The sequence below is a fragment of the Vulpes lagopus genome, chromosome 1 (assembly GCF_018345385.1).
Source record: "Vulpes lagopus strain Blue_001 chromosome 1, ASM1834538v1, whole genome shotgun sequence".
Taxonomy (NCBI): Eukaryota; Metazoa; Chordata; class Mammalia; order Carnivora; family Canidae; genus Vulpes; species Vulpes lagopus.
The window spans coordinates 67,732,824-67,754,765 of record NC_054824.1 but is presented as its reverse complement, the minus strand read 5'-3'; the positions used below and the strand labels follow the sequence as shown (position 1 = coordinate 67,754,765).

Sequence of the window (21,942 nt, the reverse complement as noted above, 5' to 3'; positions counted from 1 at the left end):
GACCCCCAGCTGGGGACAGGGAGGCTGACCCTCACAGCCTTGCAGGCACCAGACTGGCCTAGATGTGGCAGGTGCCCTCACACCCTGCCACCATTGTGAATAATCCAGATTAGACCTTTGTGCAAGGCAATGTCTTTATTTGCTTAAATAACACAGTACAAAAATGAGACTCAGATGCCAGCATCAGGAACTCATACCAAATACTCCTACAACTGAAAGGACATCATCCCAAATAAGAAATTATGTACAGAAGGTTCCTGACCCTCATTTCAGAACTGATTCTGCCCCTTTACAGTTAGGGGTTGTGTTCTTGACAGTAAAATAAATCCATAAATAGCTCATCTCTCCCCAACTTCTTAGGATCGGCAATAAAACAAGATGACTTCAGAATATGCTTTGTTGAACTTCCTAAAACTTTGCCTCCGGCTTGAGGCCAGTCCTAAGTGCCCAAGGCCTCACCGCCCTTTGTTTTACTCCCTCTCCAGTCCTACCCTACAGTGATCACCATGGGTTCAACACGACAATGCAGTGTCCACTATAAGGGTAATAAGAATGAGTCTAGATTTTAACACTGTCTCCCCCATGGTCATGTGTTCCGGGCAATGTCCAATGGCTATGTTTATAGCCCTGTTGGGCATGCAGGGATGTGTGCAAATTGCCCATCTGAGCCAAGCTATTCAAACTATTCAGCTTTGTAGAAAGCAGAGCCTCTAACAGCCTACACCTCACCTTTGTGCAAAAACAAAAGGGAGTCCCTTTCTCAAGACACTTTTCTGCCATCAGGTAGAAAACTATTATCATAAATCTATAAATCTACAATGTCTAGGAAGTGAATAGCATTTCCTGGGGTATGGTACTCTTGAGCAGTGCACACCCATGCAACCATCCCTGGCAATCCATCTTAAAGCCCTTCCCTATTTCCTGAAAACTACCCACTTGTATCTGTAATAAGAATAGCAACATACATGAACATAGCACCATGTAATTTTCAGAACTCTCCATATTCATTTTCTCACTGACTCTTGACAAACCCTCATGAGATGGGAGAAGTGCAAGACATCAGCTTCACTTCTCTGGACATAGAATTATAGTATCACAACACTGGCAGGATTCTGAGAGACCGAGGATCCCCAATTCACAAGTCTTCCCTATCTGAGGCCTGTAGACTTCCTGAGAGGTGTCTGCACATCCATGTGGATATTGATAATCACTATTGGTCAACTGAATAAATTGCTTGTTGCACATGGATGCACATCTGACTAAATGCATGTGGGTATTCTGGTGGGAGATTAAACAAAAATTTATATAGAAAACTAAGGCTCACTTGAAATTGACATCTAGAAAATGCCAGCCAGCTTTTCACATGATAGTAGGTATCGTTTTAGCCCCTAAGGGTCAGGAAAATACATGATAGTAAAAAATAAGGGTACCTAAGTCCATACTAGGGTTGGCCCCAGAATGTGAAGGCCTTGACCCCAGCCCCCAATTTGGAGATAGAACTACCGGTTGCACAATCCCAGTTGAGGACCACGGCCTTCCAAGGAATGCCTGGTAGAAGCATCTGGATCTCAGGAGCTCTCATACTCATTTGTCTGATCATTCATTCATTCAGTGAAGACTTAAGGACTGCCTCCAACTCAGTGGGGTGTATTTAGCCACTGAGTGAAAGCCTGACTTCCCTCCCATTTAGGGAGACTTCAGCATGATAGAGTCCAAAGAGGTCTGATGGGTCACATAGTTTTTGCCCAGAATCCAAGGTGTGGAGAAGGTGACAAGTCCAGGGTCTTGCAGCAAGTTTGGGGCAGGTCAGGAGGTGGAGCTCTGGTCTCCTAACTCCCAGTACAATGCTTTTCTTTCCCCGACATGGCCTCTGCCTCCTGCTAAGTGGAAGAGGGCTTTGTGTATCTCAGTCTCAGTAAGCCCACAAGGGCACATGGACACAGATGGCCATCCATACTTGTCTTCATTCATGCCTGTGAAGCACTGGATTGGGATATTATGAAGCATCTTCAGAGGGTCCCGGCTAAAGCTTACAATTGCTCAGGTAGTTCAAGGAAACTTGAGTTAAAAGCATAGCTTTTAATCTGGACTTTGGGTTTCAGGACTTGTGATATTCTGAGAGGAGAAAAAAAGAACATAGGTTTTAGCCATAGCTCAGTTACTCATGGGTCCCACTCTAATAGCAACAGACAATAGACTTCTAATTAACATATTAACACACCACACTAGCTGTCTTTACTCAGACAGCAGCTCTTGCCTTATAGTGCCCTCCTGGCCCTTTCTCCCCATCAACAGCCTCCCCACCCTCAAAGGCCAAAACCTATGCCTGCCACCTCCTGGAAGGCCTCCCAAATCAATGGTTTCACTGGCCTCAGTTACCACTAATTTGGCATTTTACTGAAACTTAATTGTGTCATCAGGAAACATTCTGTCTTTCCGTATAACAGAACCATACAGAGGCCCTCCAGCATCTCACACAGCTGGGCCCAGTGGAGGCTCTCAATACTTATTGGTTGAGGGATCCCTGGGTGGCGCAGCGGTTTGGCGCCTGCCTTTGGCCCAGGGCGCGATCCTGGAGACCCAGGATCGAATCCCACGTCGGGCTCTCGGTGCATGGAGCCTGCTTCTCCCTCTGCCTGTGTCTCTGCCTCTCTCTCTCTCTGTATGACTATCATAAATAAATAAATTAATTTTAAAAAAAACTATTTAAATACTTATTGGTTGAATGAATGAAAGAGTGAGTGAATGAATGGTTAGTAAAACCAAAAGCTGGAGCTAGGGCTACTGAGGAAGTCAGAGCTGTTTTTCTATAATATCTTTCACAAAGAACTCAGATGACTCCATAAGTTTTTATCTAACCCATCCTAGATGGCAAATTATCCATAATAACCCCATATCTGGGCAAAGATAATGAGGCTGAGGAAAGAGACATCGAAGGTCATAAGGAGTTCTCACCAGGAAAACAAGTCAACATAGAGCAGACCATTTGAATGACAAGAAACGAGTATTATGAGATCAGAGCTTTCTTGAGAAACTTATCATATGACTTTGAAAGGTAATTCCAGGAAAGACTGGGTGTTTCCATAATGGTGACATCATTGTACTAAAGATCTAAGGACCGTTTGGATGTAGAAGTCCTGTTTGGCCAATGCCAACAGACAGAATCCTTCCTCCCTTTATTTCTTTTTAAGATTTATTTATTTATTTATTCATGACACATACACACACACACACACACACACACACACACACACACAGAGGCAGAGACACAGGCAGAGGGAGAAGCAGGCTCCATGCAGGGAGCCCAGCATCAGACTGGATCCCGGGTCTCCAGGATCAGGCCCTGGGCTGCAGGGGGCGCTAAACCGCTGCGCTACAGGGGCTGCCCTCTTTTTTTTTTTTTTTTTTTAAGATTTTATTTATTTATTTATTTATTTATTTATTTATGAGAGAGAGAGCATGAGCAGGAGGAGAGAGATAAGCAGACTCCCTGTTGAGCGGGGAGCCTGACAGGGGGCTCAATCCCAGGACCCCAGGATTTTGGCCTGAGCCAAAGGCAGACGCTTAACCAACTGAGCCACCGAGGCACCCTGTGGAACACTTCCTATAATGTCACCCCTTCATTCAGTAGATTCTGCACTAAAGATCTAGGTCAAAAGGCCTATAGGCAGGTTATCTTAAGTGATTTTGAAAAAAGTGGGGAACGCTGTTTATCAGAATCCACCAGACAACATGAAAACTCAGACTTTAAAAAAATCAGTGAGGAGTATTATTTCTAAAGGGACCACCTCAGAGCCTTAGGGGCAGGGGCGAGGTTATTAGGAAAAACACGAAACCAATCAGAAGAGTGAACCTGATGATAGGGAGAAGCTACTTTTAATCAATCAACCAAGACAAGGTCAGTGAAGGATCACTGCCCCCTAGAAGCCTTCCAGATCCAACAGGATCCTCCTCATCTACCTCAACCACTTACTTCACTTGATATGGAATCTTACTCTGCTTTGTCATTCGAATTTTATGACAGTCTTGAATTTGGGAAGCCAAACAGCACAACCCATGAAATAATAAGAAGGGCAAGCTAAGGTAGCACCGGGTCCAATATTCCACATCCAAATCAAAAAGTATGGAAATGCACATACAATTAGGGGCTGGAGCCAAATAAAGAAGATTCTAATGATCAAATAAAGTAAAGCCAGTGAGGGTTTGGGGGAAAAAATAGATCACGTGGGTTAGAATCATCTCACAAGGCCTTAGTAAGAAGGTGGCATTTGAGCTAGACCCCAAAAGTCAAGAACTCAGCAGAGGAGGGGAGAGGACAGTATGCCAGTCCTGTTGGGATCTTGAGCTGGGTGTTGCTTGTTCTCACCTGCTGGGCCTCCCGACAGGGGAAGTGGGAGTAGCTGTGTTGGCTGTAGCGCAGGCCCATGAGGCTGAGGACGGCGTGGCTGTTGTTGCCAGCAAATTTGTTAGGCAAGCCAAAGGCAAAGTGGTAGGGTCCCTTAATTAGCTTCCTGTCCGACTCCGTAGAGTGGGCCTGCTGGCTGTGTAGGGTGGCTGCCAGCTTCCTGAGGGAGGAGTCTGAGAGCCTGTATAAAAACCTCTTAAAGCTGGGGTGTCGCTTGATCTGGAAGCAGAGATGAAGACAGACCATCAGTGCTGCTGGCGAGTAGCCCCCTCCCACCAGCTGCCCCTGGCCCCAACTGCGTGCACCCAGGCTGGACACCTTCCTGTCCCTGGGATGAGCTCCCTTGTTAAATGCTTCCACCACCACCAGCCTCTCAGAATCTGTTCCGCAAGATTCAACTCCAAGCAGCAGAACAACATGGAACAGGAAGAATGTGCAGGTCTTTGTATAACAGATGCTTAAGTAGCATTTACTAGCTGTGTGATTTCTCTGAGCCTCAGTTCAGTTGTGGGTAAAATGGCAGTAATAATACCCCCACCCACACTCAGCGTTGTTCGGGGAAGGGGATTAAGTGAGATGGTTTATGTAAAATGTTTCATGCAGAGTAGATGTTGGATGGATTTAAGTTCCTACTCTAAGTCGCTTCCTCTTAATACCTAAATGTCCTAGGTTGGGTTCCCCCAGAGACAAGGGCTTAAGTGCAGTTGGTTTATGTGGTCAGTGATGCTGCAAAACACCAACGGAGGATGAAGATCCAGGACAAGGATGGGAAGGAGGTCCACAGAGGTTAGCTACTGAGCCTGGTCCTCGCTGGCCACTCCAGGAGTCAACATAGAACACACTCCTCAGAGTTATCTTCTCAAGGGGCAAGGGAGCTAAAGTATGTATACACCAGCTCCCAGAAGCCATGGGCTGCTCCTCAGAAGGTGGGGGGTGATCATTCTGGCCTACTGTGTGGATGGTAAAATGATTCTAGGGGCCAGTCCTCAGGCAAAAGGATGCAGGTGCTGGCAGTGGGGAGCTGGGCCAGTGAGCACTGTGATGGTAAGGTGAGGCACTCACAGTGTCCCTATGCTCATGACTCATCTGTGATCTGGGTTCATATCTATTGCTTCATATGTGATCTGTGTTTGTTTCTCCAAGTTGACTGTGAGATTTTCAACAAGAGAACTTTCTGTTATTGGCTCTTTGGCAGGAGAGGCAAAATCTAAAAGCTTGAGACAACTGCTGATCATAAAGATGCTGAAATGTGTGCCAACACAGAGTGAAAAGAAAGCTAGTAGAGGACAAGATCAATGGGACTGGCAGGCCCAGGGAAAGGGGCTTCAAGGGAGGTGTGAACATGAGTTGAACTTCAAGGGGGATTTGGATTGGGGAGGTCCTGGAGGGCGGGGTGAGCCGAATAGACATTATATTAAGCTAACATTTATCTCATCTGCTATGTGACTGGCATTTTCTATATATGCACTAAACTTTGTCAAGTAGGTATATACCCCCCATTTTGCAAAAGAGAAAACCAAGACTCAGAGAGTTTAAGGGACATGCCCAAGGTCACCTGGATGTAGAGATGGGGATTGAATTCAGGCCTGAGTTGTGGGTTATGAGGCCCCCGGGGCCAGCCTTGGGGGTACTGAGTAGTCCTTACCTGCTCCCCTAACTGGCCATCCACTTCCTGGAGAAGGTCCGCCAGCCTCTGAATGATCACCTCCTCTACAGAAAATAAAGAACGATTCAGAGGCCATTGACAAGTTCTGCAACAACACACCCTCCCACTACAGACAGTATTTTGTCTCTAAAACACAGTACACAGATGAGTTTTGAAGGGCAAAGAAAAATCTTCTCCAAAACTAGGGCTGGAGCATGAGAGCTTTATTTGAGTTTGCTTTATAGGAATTGAAAAGACTTTGGCCAGTCGAGCCTCACCTCAGCTCCATTTTTACAAATGTGGAAACTGAGATCACCCAATATCTCCTATCCAGGCTATAGAGTAGCATGGTCACGAATGGGAGTTGGGACCAGGAGCAGCTAATTAGAAAGCAGGGATGGGGAGACGCCACAGCCATGGATGTAATAGGATCGCGTCCACCAGGTGGGGCTGTAAATGGCCACATGCGTTTGTCTGATCCTACCAAGATCCAATCGCAAATATTCTGAATATTTGCAGACCTTTCATCATCAACAGTTGGCAGCTTGAAATCAGCCATGGTGGAGACACTTACACCACGGAAATCTGCAAAAGCTACATATCGGGGCTCCCCCACCACACCCACCCTCATTCTGTTTGCCAGAACACCACTGGTTATGAGACCCAGAGCAAGCCGGGAATGTTATATGAAACATTCGAGCAAACCAGTGGAGCAGGGTGGGTGAATTTACATCCCACAGAAAGACAGGTGTTCTCTACCTCACCTGCAACTCGGCCCCAGGAGCCCCAGTTGAAAGGCCAAGGCTGCCTCCTCCCCAGCCTGCTAGAGTCTCCTGGGGTATTTGTCAGTAGCCCTTCCAGACCCTACTCGAAGTCACCCTCTGAGACCCACGCAAACAGAAGCCCCACAGCAGCTGCCCCGGGAGAGAGTAGGGTGGTACTAACTAGATTCGAACACTTCATCTGGCTGTGGTCCCTCCTCTGGCTTATGGCCTCTGGTCTGGGAGGGTGCATCTGAGGGCCCAACAGGTGCCCCTTCAGTGGACAAGGACTCCTGGAACTCGACACCGTCCAGATCTGAGGGCAGAAAGGAGATGGTGTGAGCATGTTTTGCACCTGTCTCAAATCCACAAGCATATCCAGGTCCAGGTTCTGACAAGAAGCTGTCCAAAGGCACTGGCCCCAGAGAGGTCCTGCTTCCCTGGGCTCCTCAGGGAGCCCCCCGACCTCTAGCGCCTGCCTCAAAGGCATTCACAGTGCCTTCTCTACCCCCTCCAGAAATATTCTTATTTTCTGCCACCAGCCCCCTCTGCCTCCCTCCTCACAATGCAGGAGGAAACAGAGCAGGCCTGTCCACAGATCCCACCAGATGAGCCCACATCCCCTTTGCTCTGTGAGGCTTTGCCGAGTCACTTCCCCTGCGTGAACCTCACTTTCTCCCTCTGTCAAATGGAAATACCAAGGCTGACTTCACTGGTTGTAAGTGGTTTAAGTGAGATAACATGTGGGACAGTAGCATGTAGTGGGCCCTCCATACATGTCAAGGGAATCACTGTATACCTCATGCTTCGGAGGAGTAAAAAAGGCCCTGGCCATATCCTACTTCATCACACCGAGGTCTCTGTGGTTTTCTATTAGCTTTCGGGTGAGTCAGATGCACCCAGCTGATCAACCCATGCACTGCTCTCTGGCTGCATTTGATTTTAAGTATTTGTGTGCTTGTGGGTGGGGGAAGGGAAGGCTTGCATCGTGGGTGGTGGGTCCAGCTGGCAATCAGCACCCCCTCTCTCGACAGCCCTCCCACACCTCCCCACCTCATTGGAGCAGAGAGCCAGAGAGTGGAATCAAGCTTGAAGCAGAGGTCACACAGCTGGCCTAGCCCGCTCTGAAGGAAGCCTGGGGCCAGAGGCAGCCTCTGTTGCCATGGTGATGCTGGGGCTGCTCACCAAGGCTGCTGGAGGTGGAGGGCTGATGGCCTCCCACACACAGGGGCAGAAAGCTGGGCCTCCTGTGCGGCCGGGACTCTGGGCTGGTGGCACCTGCAGCCCCAGCTCTCTTCTGGTCCTTGGAGCCATGTTTCTTATGAGAAAAGGCTTTTCTGAAGCTGCTCTTTTTCTCATGGGATTTCCGTCTGTAGGGTAGGGACAGGTTTTCTACAGCCACCTCTGGTTCCTGGACTTGAAGCTGCTGTGGGGGAGATGAGAGAAACTGAGTCAGGGCCCCCGACCTTGAGGAGATTGCAAGCAAGCTGGGGAAAGAGACCAGCCCCCCCTGAAACACACGGAGACCCCGTGTAGACAGAGGGTGTGGGTGCAGCCTGGCCAGCGCGAGTGTGGCCTGCAGCCGTGGGGGTCGGGGAAGCTGGCTTCAGGAAGGCCGAAGGCTTGGAGGTGGGCTCTGGAAAGATGGAGAATTGGGGGAGGGGCAGCGAAGTTATTATGCCAGGCAGGGGTGGGGGTGTCCCCAGCAAGGGTTGGGAACGTCGGCCTCACCTTCGCTCCCCACTGCTCCTCTGCATCCGGGAGTAGGGCAATGATCTTCTGGATGAATTCTTCTAAAAAAGAGCAAAATGGCGGCTTACACTCGAGGGTAGAGAAAAGCTTATCTATGGTCTGTCCTCATTTCCTAAGGCCCAAGTGGCTCCCTGGGTGAATCTGACAGGTCTCCAGGCTGCTAACGAGCTTGCCCTTGTCCGGTGTCCCAGGCCGGGCCCTGAGGACACCGGTAGATTCCTCAGAAGTGGCCTGAGGGCAGAGCTGGTGCCCTGGGAATATGTTCATTTCTCCGCTGGTCAGTGAGCGCCTATGGGTGCCACGTTCCATGTGGAGGCCCTGCCTCCAGGAGAAGGTGCCTCGAGGCCATTGGAGAGGCCTGGTCCCCTCGCCCAGCACCGCCTTCCTCTCCTACTTAGAACAGGGGCCCTCCTCAATTCCCCTTCAAGGCACATTTTCTGTGAAGAGCAAACAAGGCAGGAGGGGTGGGGGGGGAAGGGGATCTTTAAACCATCTCCAGACGCACAGAACTGACAGTGATTGTACGACCCCATCCTCGGCCCTGCCGATGGCAAGGAAACAGTAAGCATCCCGGCAGCCGGCAGCGGCCATCTGTTGCACTTCTCCCCCACAGCCCCTGCCTCTGTCCTACCCTCTGGACTTCTGCTGAGGCCCTGTCCTCAAGCTGGGCCCCATGGCCACACCAATAATAACAACAAAGGGCAGCTAACATTAATTAGCTCTCGGTAGCTTATTAACTATGCTGAGTGCCCTGGAAGCCACACTGCCCCCTGCCAGCTGTGCTCAGAGGAAGTCAAGGCCACGTCACTGTCTGTCTCTGGGTCAGTTTCTCTTCTACATGTAGAAGGGTCGGATCAGATAATTTCCAACAGGCCTCCAAGAAGAGGAGAGGGTACTAACTGAATTCCAAGGCTGTGTTGGTCTGCACGTCCTCTTCTGGTTCCTGACCTCCTGCTTGGGCGGAAAGCTCGAAGGGACTTGGACCCCCACTGTCTGTGGATGCGGCCTCTTGTATGTTATGTTCCTCCAAGCCTGAGAAGCAAGAAGAAAGGGTGGGTGTGTTTCATCAATGTGAAGGTGTTGACTCACATGCAGAAGTTAGCAGAGGTTCCAAAGTTCACTCTGTGGCTAGAACGTGCAAAGGTCTTGATGCAGCAGAGGTGAGCGGTGGGTCAGGGTCAAGGCTCCCGTGCACGGGCCCAGACCTGCCTCCCTTATCCCGCTGTACTTCCTAACAACCGGTTTTCCTGGGCTCTGCCCTCCTCTCCTCCCTCCCCTGATAACCTCATCCCTCCTCCAGCATCTTGGCTTGGAGAAGAAAGGCCTGATTCCGTGGTGTGAATTATCCCAGCAGGGCCAGAAACCCCCTGCATGAGGACACCTGCCCCTGTGACCTGAAATTCTACCACTGGGGCTCCTATTTGGTGTGAAGCATTGCCCCTCCTTTTTAAAATCTAAATTCCCCCAGCCAGGCCAAGCGGCTGGGCTAGGCGCTTCTCCCCGCCACCCAGGATGATCCTTTCTCTCTAGCTCAGTTTCCAACACTGGTGGGCCATGTGACTCTGAAACACATTGTTTTACCTCCTCAGGCCTCAGTTCTCTCATCTATAAAATGGAGATAACAATATGGCTATGAACACTGATCGAGTATAGACACGTAGTACGGAAGTGTCTTATTTTACAGGTGAGGAGCCTGAGGCAGTCACAGGGATTAGAAAGCGTAGCTCAGAGTTCAGGTGCCCTGATTCCCAGGCTGTAGTTCCTTCCTGCACATGCTACCCCCTGCCAGGGTAGAGAAGCTGGATGATGGAGAGATGTGAATGGCTAAGGGATCCCTCAACAGTGTCTGCTGTGGGCTTAGCTGGATTGCCTGGGCAGTGAGGTCTTGCGTGTGGAGGTGATCTTTCTCCTCCCACTGCCCTCCCCACACTGCTTGGAGCAGAACAAAAGTCAGAACTGGGATGGCAGCCCTTCAAACGGCCAATTCCAGCCCTGGAGAAGGTTCCAGAACTGGAAGCAGCTGCAGTGTTGCTATGGTGACTCTGAGTCTGCTCACCAGGGCTGCTAGAGGTGGAAGGCTGATGGCCCCCCACACACAGGGGCAGAAAGCTGGGCCTCTTGAGGGGCCGGGACTCTGGGCTGGAAACCTCTCCAGGCCCCGCTCTCTTAGGCTCCTCCGAGCTATGTTTCTTGTGAGAAAAGGCTCTCTTGAAGTTAGACTTTTTCTCTTGGGATTTCTTCCTGACAGCTGGCGCTGGGTTCTGCGACACCAACAGCAGCTGAGGAGCTTGAAGCTGCTGTGGGAGAGATGAGGGAAACTGAGTCAGGCCCTGACCTTGAGGAGAGGGAAAGCTCCTCGAGAAGCAACCAAAGAGCAGCCAGGTGCTTCGGGGTGGCCCCAGGTAAGGGAGGTGAGAGAGCCCAGAGCCGGGGAGCACTGAAGCCTGGAAGGGCAGACAGGGTTTGAGCATGGAGGAGGAGGAGGAGAGGGGAGTAGGGAGAGGAGGAGGGGGGGAGGGGGAGTAGGGACAGGAGGAGGAGGGTTGAGGTCAAGCCGATGGGGGTTTACACAGGCCCTTTGCTCCTTACCTCTTCCTCCCACTGGTCTCCCACTCTTTGGAGAAATTCCACTATCATCTTGATGATTGTATCCTCTGGAAGAAAGTGAATGCACCCAGTTAGTCTTTCTATGTGCACAGAGACCCCTTTCTAATGACTGTCTTGGACTTCTGGGATCAACTTAGTCCTGTATTAAGAGACAGAGCTAAAAAAAAAAAAAAAAGAGAGAGAGAGAGAGAGACAGAGCTCTTAAAACAGGTCCATGGCCCACGGACGTGGGGAAAAGCACCGTGTCCCAGGAGCTAATCCTTCTAAAGAGACTCTGGAGAGCCACAGGAAAGGGCAGTAGGCCAAAGCATGCAATTTTAGGCAGACAATCTCAGGTCAAGCTTCAACCTGTACCCCCTATTTCCTTTGGCCTTTACAGATTTATAAGTACCTGCTTTGGGTTTGGCAAGCTGTATGACCTTGAGTAAATCTCTTAACCTCTCTGGGCCTTCATCTCTCTGTGAAGTGTGAATCGTAATCCCGGTCCCACTTCCCTCAGTTGGCTATCAGGCCATTAAGGAACTGTGCTTGGAAATAATTTAGGAGCCTAATACCAATCTTCCCACCTGCAAAGTTCCAGTGGGGAAAATGGTGGAGGCTCAGCCTAATTAAAGTAGAGAACGGAGAGACTCCAGCAGATGTAACACAGACAGCCTGGCAGGTGGACACCTCTAGCACACCAAGTCTTTACGGAGAAACCACAAACAACATAAATGGTTTTCTTTGATACCCTCATCAACTGACCCAACAGTATGCTCAGAGTAGCTTCTGCTAGCTGTCACCTGAGCGGTTTACATGAAAGAAGGTGTAAACAAGACTCCCCCAGCCCCGGGCTGTCTGCACATTTTGACTCAGTCAACCAGCCAATTTCCTCTCATGTGAAAAAACCAATCTGCAGGGCACCTGGGTAGCTCAGTGGTTGAGCGTCTGCCTTTGGCTCAGGTCCTGGGATCGAGTGCCACATCGGGCTCCCCATGGGGAGCCTGCTTCTCCCTCTGCCTATGTCTCTGCCTCTCTCTGTGTCTCTCATGAATAGATAAATAAAATCTTAAAAAAACAAAAACAAAACAATTTACGTGTAAAATAAACAGCCTGCAGAATAGCCAACTAGATGCCTTTTAGTTATTGTTTGACAGATGCAGAGATGTTTTATATCTTTTAAAATGTGCCCATTCATTATAGGGAATTAGATTCATAGAGCATTCACTATTGATTTTATTAAGGGCAATAACAGTATTGTGGTTGTGCATGAGACTGTACTCATTTCTTGGAGAGACGTGCTTAAGTATTTAAGGATGAAGGATCATTTTACTGAAAATGGCTCAGCAACAAAATTAAACACACACACACACACACACACACACACATTTATGAAGCAAATGGTGGCCTACATCAACAATTGTGAATATATGAGTATCTGTAGAACTCTTCCACTCTTCCATATATTTAACAATGTATATACAATCTATACTCTTCTATTCCACACTCCTTCTCTAAATTGAAAAAGACTAAAAAAAGTCTCATGCTCATTAACACATAAGGCAGGAACATTTGCCAGTGGCCGTTCTAATTCCTGAGACTCCCTTCTGTGAAACTCTAAAATAAGTAAATGTGACCAGAAGCCCCAGAAGGAACAAGATCTGTACACGATCTTGAGAGGACCATCCAAGGTCCAAGCAGTCATCCAGAACAATCCATTATAATCATTTGGTATCGGCCACCCCCACTGCAGAGAAAGAGGACACTGTAGATTCTGACTCACTGTCAGTGTTTTTGAGGTCTTCTCCCCACTGGTGACATGTGGCTTGAGGAGAAATTTCTGCTGCTCCAGGACCCCCATCCTCAATGCACAAGGACTGGGGAAGATCAGAACCTTCCCCACCTGGAAGAAAGATGGAAATAAGTGTCTGGGTTGAGGGGGAGATCAGGGGGTGTCAGGGACGTTCTTCTGACTTTGCTCACGAACACAATAAAATGACAGAATTTGCAGCGAGACAGACACTGATGTAGCCAGCTCTAGGCTTAACCAAAAACAAAAAATCAGAAACCTGCCAAGGTTTCCATTTGAAAACAGGCTGCTTCAACCCAGGCATTCCTTCTCCTTATGAAAAACATGGTGAGTTTGGGGTCATCTGGGTGGCTCAGTCAGTTGAGTGTCTGACTCTTGGTTTGGGCTCACGTCATGATTGGACTCAGGTCATGATCTCAGGGTCCTGGGATCATGGGATCGAGCCCTGTGTCAGGCTGCACGCTCAGTGGGAAGTCTGCTTGAGATTCTCTCTCTCTCTCTCTCTCTCTCTCTCTCCTTCTGCCCCTCCCTTCACTCATGTATGCTCTCTAAATAAACAAACAAATAAATAAATAAAATCTCAAAAAAAAAAAAACCCAAAAACCCCATGGTGAGTTTTGAGTGCTCTACCCCCAGGTGCCTATAGTGCATTCAACTCCAGACATAAGAGTCAGAAAAGAAAGGCACCTTGGGGACCAGCTTCCTTGTTTTAGAAATGAGGAATCAAAGGTCCCAGAGAAGGGCCGTAACTTGCCCAAGGTCACAGAGCAAGTTTATTCCTGACATAGCCAAGTGTGGGACTGGCACTGGGCAGCTGGCTCTTTCCACGTCTCTGGCCGCACCCATGGTCCACACAGATGGATCGATGTCTGGGGCAGGGCTCCCCTCCTCACCTCTCTCCCTGCCTTCCCGGTTCTCCCTGGTCTTTGCTCCTTCAACTAGAGTACTTAACAACAACAGCCACCATGTATGGACCATGGGCCAGCTCCGGGCCACAGCTATCCCAGCGGAGAGCAACTATTACCCCCATTTTATGGATGAAAAGAAAACAGTGGTGGAAATGGGGTTTGACCACAGGCTTTCTGCCATGGTGCTGTTCTGCCTTGAAGACATTTCACAGTGGAGCTGTGCCTGATGGTCGCCCCACCTTCCACGTCCCTTCTGTTGAGAGGTTTGAAGAGCCCACTTAGAGGACCATAGCCCTTGAGGGTGGGGCAGGGGGTTACCAGGCACGGTCTGCTCACCCTTGGGTGCTGGGCCCCCGTCAGCCTCCTTGGAGCATGAGGTAGCAGCCAGGTTGGGCAGCCCAGTCTCTTGGCCTTCGGCCTCATGATCTTGGGCCCCCTTGGTTTCTTCAGCAACATGTTTCTTGTGACTGTGTTTCTTGCGGCTGGCCTTCTTGTCGGGGGCTTTCTTCCTGGGAGCTGTGTCCCCTGGTGCTTCCGGGGTTTCTGCAGACTTGGGGAGGCCTTCTTTCCCCTTTGCCTTCCGGCTGGCCTTGTCTTTGGGCTCCTCAGGGCCTGTCCTCAGAAAGAAGTTTATGATGGTCTTCAGCCACCCCTGCTGGCCCCGCTTCTGGGCCTTGTCCTTCTTGGTGTCCTGCGGAGGCCTCTGGTCACTGGAGAGAAACTTCTTGGTCTCCTCCAGGCTCAGGGCACCATGGCCATGAGCTGGGCTCTGGGGACATCCGGTCCCATCACTGGCCGTCTGGTGAAGCACCCTCTTGGAGGGGGGAGTGGACATGGGCAGGGAAAGGCCCTTGCAGTTCCATGACTCTGAGTCCTTCTTGGGGCTGTGTGACCTCTCCAGAGACCTGGCTCTCCTCCCCGACAGAGGCTTCTTGGGTCCCCGTGGATGATCCATTGCACTACAAACAAAACAAACAGCTCCCTTACAGGACACCTCCCAGAGATGTGCAGGTGGGCTAACATGCCGACGCATGCTCCGACCCACCCTGCCCATTCGTGTGAGTGACCATCAACCCCCAATGCTATTGTCTCCTTTAAATTCCTCAACCATCCTGGGAGGAAGGGCTATCTTTGTCCTCATGTTCCAGAGGAGGGAACTAAACCATAGGAGGTCATGCCCCAGATGTCAGAGCCGGTCTGCAACTACCCCAGGGCCTCCAGAAGGACACGGCCTTGCCAGCAACTTGCTTTTAGCCCTTGAGACTGCTTGTGGACTTCTCACTGCCAGAACTGGAGGATGATTAATTCACATTTCCCCCAAACCTCTGAGTTTGTGGTATTTTGTTATAGCAGCAATAGGAATCTAATATAACTGGAGCCAGGGGCCACGTCCTGCCCCTTGGAACTTTGGGCAGGTCATGTACCACTGTCCTCATCTCAAATATGCCTGAGACCTGCCTGTCTGTCTCACAAGACAGCTCGGTAAATGGCAACTCTGCTCCTCCAATCGCTTGGGCCAAAAATTTGAAGTCATCCTGACTCCTGGCTTCCTCTTGCTCCCCACATCTAATCTGATGTGGTTTAATTCCACATCAGCAAAGACTGTTGGTTCCATAAAGCACATCTGGACCCCCACCCGTCTCCTCTCCTCCTCCACCACCCCATGGGTAAGCTAGGCCCAGCTCTGCTCACTGGGGCTATTGCAATCGCCTCCCAACTGGTCTCCCTGCTTCTTCCCTCAGCAGCCACGTGTTTCATTGTTATTGTCTGAATCTCTCTTCCTTCCCTCTGTTTTGCCAGGTCCTGTATCCTGACTGCCCAACATTCAGTAAGCACTCATTCAACAAATGAATAAATGTACAACACAAACATTTAGGAGACTGTGCAATACATAGGTATTTTTGGCTGCGTAGTTAACATACAGGACACATATTTGGACCAGTCCCATCTTAGAGCAGCGGGAGCCCTTCCTTTCTCCATCCAGAAGGAAGTAGCTGCCCACAGAAAAGATGATAGAAAAAATCATCTCCTCCTGGGCACCATTTTAATCAGGCCAGACTATGAGCAGTGCACCTAATTTGTGTGTCTTTAACCCAAAAGTCCTGTAGCTTCCCAATTCCTCCAAAGCTGTTCAGAAACCCTTTGCCCTTTGGGGGAAGCTAAAATAAAATATGGTCTTGAATCCCAAATCTGAGCCCCTGGAGATTCCTATGTAGTTTAGATACACAGACTGCCTATGCTACTTTGTAATTACAGCTTTATCATGCATTTACTAAGTATTATTTAGCATATTCCTTATTCAAGAATTACCTATTTACATCATATCTCCTGCATTTACCAACTAATTCATTAAAGTGTGCCCTATCACATGTCCAGCTTAGAGGCACAAGTAACAACCTATAATTGCAATTTCAGATGTGTGGGGATCCATGTGAATATGAGGAAAATACATAAAGAGAGAGAGGACAGGCATGGGGAAATACAGAGAGATTTGGAGGTGACCATAGCATTCAGGATATCTTCCCTGCTTCATGCACAGGTCTGGGGAGGAGGGACTTCGAAGGGTGGCCAGAGGCCAGCGGGAACCAGCAGCATTGCTGGGCATCCACATGGACAACCTTGCAGGAAATGATAAAACGGGCTGGGGAGGAAGCTGGCAATTTGGAAGTCTTTATTTGGTGTTTAATGTTCCTTAAACGGAACTTCTGAGTTATATGAAAACTTTAGCTCTCCGTACCTGTACCTTATGTGGAAATTAAGTAATGTTCTCAAAAGCCTCAGAGGTCGCCTTCTGGTCATGCTTTTGAAATGTGGTATGGGGTGGGATGAGCAGAGGAAATCATAGAAGAGAATATTTTCTTTCTTTTCATTTATGCCTTTCAACAAATGTTCAATAAGCACCCACTAAAAACCAGGAATTATGCTTGGTGCTAGGGATATAATGTACCAGATACAGGTGGTACCCTCGGAGGGAATGCTCTGGTCTTCTTCAAATGGGCACCACATAAGTGGTGGTGACAGTAATGCTCTATTCCCCTGAGAGCTGCTCTCTCTTTAGTAGCACATGGTCTTAAGAGAAGATAAATTTAGGTTGAAGGTTTATTTAACTTAAGATCCAAGCAAGCTGAGCCAGAGATATTTACTGAATGGTGTCAGGGTTCTCTCTGCCTCTTTCATATATTCCTGTGGTCAGGGCACATTGGATGGGGCTGGCCGAGAAGCAGTTCGCTAACAAAACCACCGAACCACCGAACCAGTGAACCACCGAACCACCGTAACACAACAGAACACCCTTGTTCGGGAAGGGGGAGGGCGGCTTAACACAGAGGGAGGGTGGGAGCATCCTTCCCAGCTAATGGGGAAAGAGGCGCAGTAATCTGTTTAAAAGCTGTCATTGCCATGGGAACGGTTTCCACCATCGCGGATGGTCAGACGGTCACAGTGTCCTCCTCCTGCATTCAGGGGACACGCCGAGACTCCTAATCACAGCATCGGTACAATTCCACTGGGTGATGGTTTCCTTCTTGATGTTTTCTCAAGAAAACTGCCTCGATTTGGCCACCCTCTCTCCAAAGCAGCAATGCCCTGGGCCCAGAGGGAGGCGATAGAGCACAGCAGCTTAGAGCAGCACCTGAGGCTGGGAGAGGCCTTTCTGAGTGTTGCTCAGAGAAGAGTGACTCCAGTATCTCCTGAGGCCTCCCAATTCCAAATCCAGGGACCTCATCCTTCCCTAAGGTACTACAGCATTTGATACGCTCTTCCCTCTCTAGGCGGCTGTGACCCAGCTCAGTCCACCCTCCTCCTACCTCTCAGACCTCTCCTCCTCTTTCACACTCTAAAGATCGGCCAATGCCAGCCCCAGGAGTTGAGACAGTGTGGCTGGCCAAGGAGGCCAAGTCCACCCATCCCCCAGGGAGACACCCCAGAAGAGCCCCCCTTTGGCCAAAGTGTCCTCAGACTTTTAAAATCTCTCAGCCCTAAGAGGACTGTGTTTTCACACACACTCCACATTCTACATGTGCTGAAATTAAATCTTTCCAGACATTCTGATTGTAAAATTCTGCCTATCTAGAATTCACCAAAGCAAGATGTTCTCTTTCTTTCCTCTTTTTTCCACGTTTCATGCCCCTGCTCTGCCTGGGGGTCCACCCACGTTCAGCCTCCGAGGGAATTCCACTCTGTCCCGGAGGTGTGTCCAGACCAGTAACCCCAACACTGCAGCCAACCCCTACTGTACAGAAACCCAGCTATTCTTGTAAACTGGTTTATGACCTTGGCAGAAAATGGACTTCGGAACAAAGTCCGAGAGCCTACTCAGAAACTCCCAAGCGATGTGCAAATCACAGGACTTCTGATAAGATGTGATACAGGCCGGTGACGTGTTACAAACAACCGCCACCCACCAGAGAAAGCCCACAGAGCTGACCTTGACTTACCAGGGAGCAGGAAGTTTGCCAACTTCTAAGCGTGCTGCTGTTCTTGTTGCGCTAAATGCTGCACTGACCTCATCTGTGTACCATTCTCTAATGTAGTCCTCTGGCTCCATTTCTCTGTAACCGCTCTGGCGCCAGTTCACAGAGATACTCTGGGGCTGCCTTTATCCACCCCCGTGCTTTGCACAATAGATATTCTTTTTTTTAAAGATTTTATTTATTTATTCATGAGAGACAACAGAGAGAGAGAAAGAGAGAGGCAGAGACACAGGCAGAGAGAGAGGCAGACTCCATGCAGGGAGCCCAATGTGGGACTCGATCCCGGGACTCCAGAATCACGCCCTGGGCCGCAGGTGGCGCCAAACCGCTGAGCCACCCGGGCTGCTCTGCACAATAGATATTCAACAAACAGCTGGCTACTCCGAGGGAGTGTGTACGGCACCCACATGGGGGCCCACCGTCAACACCCACAGACGCTCATTGCCATGGTCTGAATGTTAGTGTCCCTCTGCTGCAAGTTCATATATTAAATCCTCACACCCAATGAGATGGTATTACAGGAGGTGATTAGGTCATGAGAGCAAAGCTCTCCTGAAAGAAACAGGCTCCCTGGCCCCTCCTACCATGTAAGGGAACCACGAAGCCCCCACAAGACACCAAATCTGGGGCACCTTGTTCTTGGACCTCCAGCGTATCAGAACCGTAAGAAGTAAAGGTTTGTGGTTGAAGCCACCCAGTCCATGGGCCAGAATGGGCTAACACGTTTGTGTGTCACAGAAACACACTCTAATGCACATACATCTATGTGGATTTATAACACCGTGTTATTTTTCTTAAACCAAAGGCAAGGGAATAATGAATTAAGTGTATTCGCCGCCACACTACCACCACCACCACCCCCAAGTTAGGAGAGAGGACCTGAACCTGCCTGGTTCCCAGCTGTATCCGCACCGCCTGGGCGGGGCTCTCAGGTTTGCAGAACAAATAAGCAATACACAGATATGCACAAATTCAACCAGTCACCTGTACGCAGCCACAGAGCGTCCAGAATGCCCTTTGAAACTGGCCCAGCTTCAAAGCCACAGCCTTATGAATCCTACAGGCTGGTGGTGGGAAATTGAGTCTCTGAACAGTTGAGAGACTCACCTGGGCTCCCACAGCCAGGAAGCATAGAGTTGGGGCTTGAGTCCACCTCCTCGAATTCTAAATCCTTTGTTCTCTCTCTGACACCAGGTGGCCTTCCATAAACATAAACACACACCAGGACTTAGTGGTGAGCAAATCTGCTATTCCACACTCAGGCACATAACCACATCTATACACATGCACACTGTGACCTGTACACATGGAGTCACAGATGCACAGGTGCTTGGTATAGATGCCCATGCCCCAGAGGCAAAGACTGTCAACACCAGGCGGGGCTCACAGACCCACAGACTAGAAACCACTCAATAGGCTGGAGGGTCAAGGGCCTCACCTTGAGGTCACGCTTGCTTCTCACTGGCAGAGGCGGCCCCATGGACACTCCAAACTCCTGGAGTGAGAGCCATGCCTGTCCCCAGGTTCAAAGCCTTCTACCTGGGCTCCCACAATGATGTGGGTCCCATTTGAAGCTCACATGCCGCCCCCCACAACATGCAGTATAGTGAGGAGTTTCTTTGGGGAGGGCCCTCCACCTCCACTGACCAGACTCAAGGGGATGGCAAAGCTGTCATTTTCTCTTTCAACACTAGACCCATCCTCTTCCCACGCACACCTCTCAGGTGTTAGATGGTAAAAATCCAAGGTATTACTTCTCCTTTCTGGAGTTCCTAATAGATTCTAGGAGCCAGAAGTCACCTGAAAAGGATCTAGCCCTACCTCTCAGATAGGACTCCTTTATGCCACATTCCTGGCAGGTAGGCTTGCTAACCATGTTGAAACACGTCCTACAGTGGGAACTCACCACCCTTCCACTGTCAGCCAGTCCGTAGTTTAAGAAAGTCCTCCTTAGACTGAGCTGAAGTCACCAGCAACAGCCCAGCCCAGTCTATCACTCTCTGTCCAGTCCATCACTCCGATCACTCCAGCCTCAAATCACATGGTTTCTAGACCTGTCGCCCTCCTGGGCACCCTTCCCTCGGTATTCACCTACTGGTCCTTGTCCACTTCAAAATGGACAGAAGCTCCAGCCAGGGCCCAAGCCCAACCACAGCAGAGCCTGATCAGATCTTTGCGTGAAGCCTCAGGTCACAGGGACATTTGAGCAGCCACATGGCACCATTGGGGGTGCCAGCTCGGTGTAAAGGGGTAGAGGAGTGGACTTTGACCATCTGCCTATTCCTTATCGCCACCACCAAACACACTTATACCTGGTGCCTATTTTCCAAAAGGCTGTGTGCTTGCATCTCTTAAGGATCCTTCAAAACCCAAAAGAAAGAGCTACCTAATGGCGGAGCTTCAGGCACTAAGATAGAGCAGTGGGGCAGACTTGGGGCAGGGGAAGTGCAATCATCATTCCCAAGCTGAAAAACTCCTAAGATAACCACCACTCCCCTCCATCCAACACTAGACTGTGCTCTATCCCATCCTCACCCCATCATGTCCTCTATCAAAGACCACAGGCAATGCAATGTTATAATCTGCCATCAAATCCTTGTCAGAGCAGCAGGCCACCAGAATTCTTATCTCTTCCTAGCCTTGGACTAACTTCCAAGAACTTTAAAAGGATAGACATTGAATCAAGCCATATCATAGTAACAATACCTCCTGTATGTGAGGTCTCTTTACTATATACCTTCACATAAAGTCCATGACTTGACCTCTACTATGTTCAATGGGGAAACGAGCAGGAGAGGTAGGTAATGCTGCTCCCATTCTATAGATGAGGAAACAGAGGCCCAAAATAAGGAACTTGCTCCCACGGGCTTGCTGGGCTAATAAGAGGCAAGACTAGGACTTGAATTCAGAGCTTGTAAGCCCGAGTTAATTCAGAGCTCTTTGAGCGGCACTGCTCAAGATTACTTCACTGACATCTGCCCTTTCTAGAGGTGAAGAAACTGAGGCCTAGGGAGAGTCCAACAATCCAGAAGCAGAATTGGGGTTCAACTCAGAGTCTGAGTCCTGGGTCTGCCCCTACTTTCAGGACCCCAAGATACCCAACTGCTACTCCAGCCCCCAAGAAGAGAGTATCGTTCAACTAACCTCAGACCACAGAAGTCACTGCTGCCACAGGACACCCTTGGCCAGGACCTCCAGATCAGGAGCTCTGTGTCGGGTACCCCTGCAGTATCTGGGTACAACTCGCTGTTGGCTGGAAGTTGCACCGAGGGGTAGTCCCCCTAGCTCGCCCAGGGAGAAGATGCTACTATTGTTGCTGCCAATTTCCAGTGTCTCAGAAGATGCTTTGGTCATGGTCATTTATATCCTAACTCCCAGGAGCTGAGCTCATGGGCAGCCAATCCAGAGAGCCAAGTGTCAACCTTTGCGGGTTATGGCCTCACCCTGTCCTATCACAGCACTGCTTCCTGCTCCTCCAGCGATAGGAGGCTTACCTCAGTTACCTGGGGGAAAAAAAACAAACCAGTTTCATTCAACAACTTCCCTATTACATCCAACCATCAGCAAGAAACCAACGCCAGAAAACAACCTGAGACCTGGCTG

At 49.6% G+C, this 21,942-nt stretch overlaps 1 protein-coding gene across 4 annotated transcripts; it reads right to left on the bottom strand.

Moving 5' to 3' along the window:
* Positions 1-128: 128 nt before the first annotated feature.
* On the bottom strand, positions 129-21,649 carry BNIP5 (BCL2 interacting protein 5). Of its 4 annotated transcripts, none has more exons than XM_041773153.1 (12): positions 21,484-21,649; positions 14,204-14,826; positions 12,933-13,052; positions 11,153-11,217; positions 10,620-10,860; positions 9,464-9,595; positions 8,543-8,604; positions 7,997-8,237; positions 6,996-7,127; positions 6,051-6,115; positions 4,367-4,624; positions 129-2,115 (listed from the first exon to the last, which is right to left on the bottom strand). In XM_041773153.1, exons 2-12 carry the CDS (start codon positions 14,820-14,822, stop codon positions 2,080-2,082), a joined length of 1,971 nt encoding a protein of 656 aa, XP_041629087.1. In that variant the 5' UTR covers positions 14,823-14,826; positions 21,484-21,649; the 3' UTR covers positions 129-2,079. The 4 variants fall into 4 exon arrangements, with proteins under 4 accessions (XP_041629087.1, XP_041629095.1, XP_041629106.1 ...); XM_041773161.1 differs by having other exon boundaries at positions 7,997-8,234; XM_041773172.1 differs by having other exon boundaries at positions 8,543-8,601.
* Positions 21,650-21,942: the final 293 nt, after the last annotated feature.

What these genes read in the sequence shown, in the direction of transcription:
- BNIP5 (XM_041773153.1), bottom strand. Translation starts at nt 14,822, where the DNA reads ATGGATCATCCACGGGGACCCAAGAAGCCTCTGTCGGGGAGGAGAGCC. An exon ending in ATGGCCAGTTAGGGGAGCAG is followed by an intron (nt 4,625 to 6,050) that starts GTAAGGACTACT and finishes CTCTGCTTCCAG; the next exon opens with ATCAAGCGACACCCCAGCTT. An exon ending in CCTGTCGGGAGGCCCAGCAG is followed by an intron (nt 2,116 to 4,366) that starts GTGAGAACAAGC and finishes TTCTCCTCTCAG; the next exon opens with AATATCACAAGTCCTGAAAC.